The sequence below is a fragment of the Ochlerotatus camptorhynchus genome, unplaced genomic scaffold (genome assembly GCF_037179485.1).
Source record: "Ochlerotatus camptorhynchus isolate MF236.1 unplaced genomic scaffold, CSIRO-AGI_Acam_v1.1 ptg000011l, whole genome shotgun sequence".
In the NCBI taxonomy this organism is placed as follows: Eukaryota; Metazoa; Arthropoda; class Insecta; order Diptera; family Culicidae; genus Ochlerotatus; species Ochlerotatus camptorhynchus.
Window position 1 is genome coordinate 1,013,301 of NW_027040503.1, and position 3,412 is coordinate 1,016,712.

At 42.6% G+C, this 3,412-nt stretch overlaps 1 protein-coding gene across 1 annotated transcript; it reads right to left on the reverse strand.

Annotated features, from left to right (window-relative positions):
• Positions 1 to 550: 550 nt before the first annotated feature.
• Osi19 (DUF1676 domain-containing protein Osi19) lies at positions 551 to 1,745 on the reverse strand. Its single transcript, XM_065220881.1, has 3 exons — positions 1,426 to 1,745; positions 961 to 1,368; positions 551 to 897 (listed from the first exon to the last, which is right to left on the reverse strand). Exons 1-3 carry the CDS (start codon positions 1,636 to 1,638, stop codon positions 769 to 771), a joined length of 750 nt encoding a protein of 249 aa, XP_065076953.1. The 5' UTR covers positions 1,639 to 1,745; the 3' UTR covers positions 551 to 768.
• Positions 1,746 to 3,412: the final 1,667 nt, after the last annotated feature.

The window sequence follows — 3,412 nt, forward strand, 5'->3', positions numbered from 1 at the left end:
TGTCAACGATTTACATAGTTGAAGATGCTAATTTCAAATAACAGACCAAAGTGGTAATTTTTATACGATAGATGAGAATTATAGAATTGTATAGAAGATAGAATTGATAGTTCCGTTTTAGAGTACGGCAGTGTGAAAATTGCATATAGAGAGTAGACAGCGAGCTAGGACAACTTTTAGGAAGGTACAAATCGGTTTTATCATCTCTCTTTACCAAACTCCCCCTTTGGATCTCTCTCCAAAGGGGGAGTTTGGTAAAGAGAGATGATAAAACCGATTTGTACCTTCCTATTTGAAATTAGCATCTTCAACTATTTAAAATTCGTTTTCTACTTCTATTCTGAGGATCTGTGAATTAACTAGCTATGCTTCTACATAAATCCGCGAAAATGTGTTGGAATTTAATTAAAATTGGCAACAAGTCACTGTTTCCCGGAAGTGTTCCATGTTCCCCAACAGCGCATCGCATTCAAATGTGGTGGTCTGACGATGGTAATAATTTAAAATTTATCGGAAACTTAGCATTTCAATAAAAGATTTAGTAACAACGTTTCAAAATCACTTTACATTCGTTCGATTTTTATTGCACTTTAACAGTTCGTATCAATAAAGCATCTTAGTTTGAGAGGGGCGCAAATAAATAAATAAATTAATTCGATACTACACGCATTATCCAAGTAGAGTGAAAAATTCACTTTTGGTGTCACTAGATTTGCTCGCTCCGAGCAATGATTCGAGTCTTTTGTTTCGGCTCTCCTGCATCCTGCTTTAGGCATAGGCATTGTAGGCCAGATCCTGTCCGACGTACTCAGGTTCAATTGGAGCAGCGGCAAACGATCGGCCAGCATCCCATGGACCGTGAGCGGCAATGTGTGGGTGATGGTTGTCAACGGCAAGCTAGATTAGGGAAATCTCAATTAAAATCCAGTTGATTAAATTTTACAAGGACAAAACACGTACCTTCTTGCACAGCTGGAAGATGGCCAGACCAACGGACACGATGAAGGAGAAGAAGGACAGCTGCAGGGAGTTCCAGGCCTTCAGTCCGAGGATTCCGAGAGCCATTGGGATCAGAGTCATGGCCTTCAGCAGAATGAACACCATGATTGGAATGACGATCTTCTTCAGCTTGGACTTGCGAGCTTCAACGGCGCTACGTCCCGAGGTTTTTGGGAAGCTGACAGTCAGGCTCAGTTCTTCGTTGTCCAGGTTGCGTGGCGAGACGGTGACCTTAGCATCAGCCACTGGCAGCTTGAAGGTAACATCGTGGCTTTTCAGGTACTCTTCGACGTTGTCGATGATTCCATTGCTGCTGCGTGCTCCATTTCCAGCGTATCCGTTTCCGTGAACCTCGACGTCATCAGTGAGCTGAAACGAAGATCACCAATTAAGCATTTGATTTTTCAAAACCATTGATCAACCTACCTGGAAGTTATCCTTTTTGAACACGGTATCCAAGAAGTACATGATCTTGTACTTCAGGCAAGCCCCGGAGTCGTTATCCGAGCTGCACATGGATCTCATCTCCTCGACCATCCCATCCATGGGGGTTCCCTTCCAGAAGGCAGGTTTATTCGCTGGATTAGCTCCGACCAGCCCAACAAGGGCGACAGCCAACACCACATATTTGAATGCCATCTCGACGACACGCACAAAGTCTGCTAATCTATAAATTCTAAACTTGCTCAGCTCACACGCTCGATGTGCTCACGGGGAACGGAATTGATGCTCTGATGGTGGAAAAATTAATCACTTGAGTTTATATACGACCTTCCGGTGTTGAACCAAGGGGGAAGGATTCGGCAATGGGGCAGTGATTTGCCGGAGACAGATTCGGAAAAGTTCGTTAGCGTCCGATTCGGATGTAGCAACATACCTACGCACTGTTACTGCTGCTGCTGCTGGTTGCAGGCGTCGTCGAACATGGAGGGTAAATTTGGCGCCTCCGTCATTGTTGGATCGTCTTCGTCGGCCGCTACGCTGCGGTTTTAGTTGATACGATATGCTACAATTTCTGTGGGGAGGTAGTAGTAGAAACAAAAACCCGAACAAGTGTCTTCCGAAACTGTAAGTTACAGACAAATTGTCACTATACTGTCCGAAGGGAAATTGATTTTGAGTATTCCTGTCACGTAGGAGGAGGTTTTTATTTTCATCTACTTTTACCAACACTTGCCCTCGCGCGATGTTATTGTTGCATGCTGTCGTAAGATGATGGGTAAAGAGGAATGTTTGAAATGTTTGGCTCTGATCGGAGACAATTGAAATAGCGTGGATTTGAAGTTTAAAAGTTCAGTTAGGCAAAGCAAGTTTGGGGTCATATTCTCTTACAACACTCATGGAATTGGTTCAAAACTTTAGATGAGGACTTTTAACAGAAACGTTTCTCATGCAGCCATGAACAGTCCAGCATATATATGGAGACGCAAGGTGCTTAGTGATGGGTTTAATGGCGTTTGAATGGATTGACATACAGGACAGTGAACAAGGAATCAGGCTACAAGAATAATAAAACTGTGGGATTTCTACTTATTTTAATAAAACTTTGATGTAACAGTGTTCAGTTACGCTAGATTTGGTGTAAATTTACACTATAATGCATGTATATTTTAACAAAATTTCGCGTAAATCGACTTTATTGCAAACGGAATACCGTAAACAGGCCTGCGTTCAATCCCAGTCGGTGCCTCGGAGATGTTCTGGGGCATAACATCTCTGATCACGCCTTCCTTCGGAAGGGAAGTAAAGCCCTTGCTCGCTAGTTCATGCGTTTGATGGGTCGATAGGTAGGGTCCAGGTGTGGGAGCTGACTACCTGGCGTCGGTAGCATTGGTGCTCAGCATGGAAAACAAAATCGACGGAAAATAAATCAAGGAAAAAACATAATGGCCCTACTTTGCTACATAATAAATATGTTTGATTATTCTGAACTATACTAAATGACCATGCTAAAATGTATGTTGCGTTAACTACGCAACGATTAAAATCATTTTTTCTTGATCCTCAACAGCGCAGATTCAATACTAATATTGAATCTTTCGTCTGTCTGAGGTGTGACTTTCCGCAATTAATTTCTGCAGCATCACTCTGAACTTGTTTATGTTTCAAGGAAACTTTATAACTTGTTGTCAATCAAGAGTATATCATTTTGTTACATTGATAATTATATTTTACGTCTTACTTCTAAATAATATTATTTAGAAAAATAATAAACTAAAATGGTTTACATTAACGGCGCCGGTGGTGTAGTGGTAAGCGTGATTACCTCTCATCCCAGCAGGCCTGGGTTCAATCCCAGTCGGCGCCGCCGGGATGTTCTGAGGCATAACATCTCTGATCACGCCTTCCTTCGGATGGGAAGTAAAGCCGTTGGTCCCCGGTTCATGAGCTGATGGGTCGATAGGTAGGGTCC

What these genes read in the sequence shown, in the direction of transcription:
- Osi19 (XM_065220881.1), bottom strand. Translation starts at nt 1,638, where the DNA reads ATGGCATTCAAATATGTGGTGTTGGCTGTCGCCCTTGTTGGGCTGGTC. An exon ending in TCAAAAAGGATAACTTCCAG is followed by an intron (nt 1,369 to 1,425) that starts GTAGGTTGATCA and finishes TCTTCGTTTCAG; the next exon opens with CTCACTGATGACGTCGAGGT. An exon ending in TCTTCCAGCTGTGCAAGAAG is followed by an intron (nt 898 to 960) that starts GTACGTGTTTTG and finishes TCCCTAATCTAG; the next exon opens with CTTGCCGTTGACAACCATCA.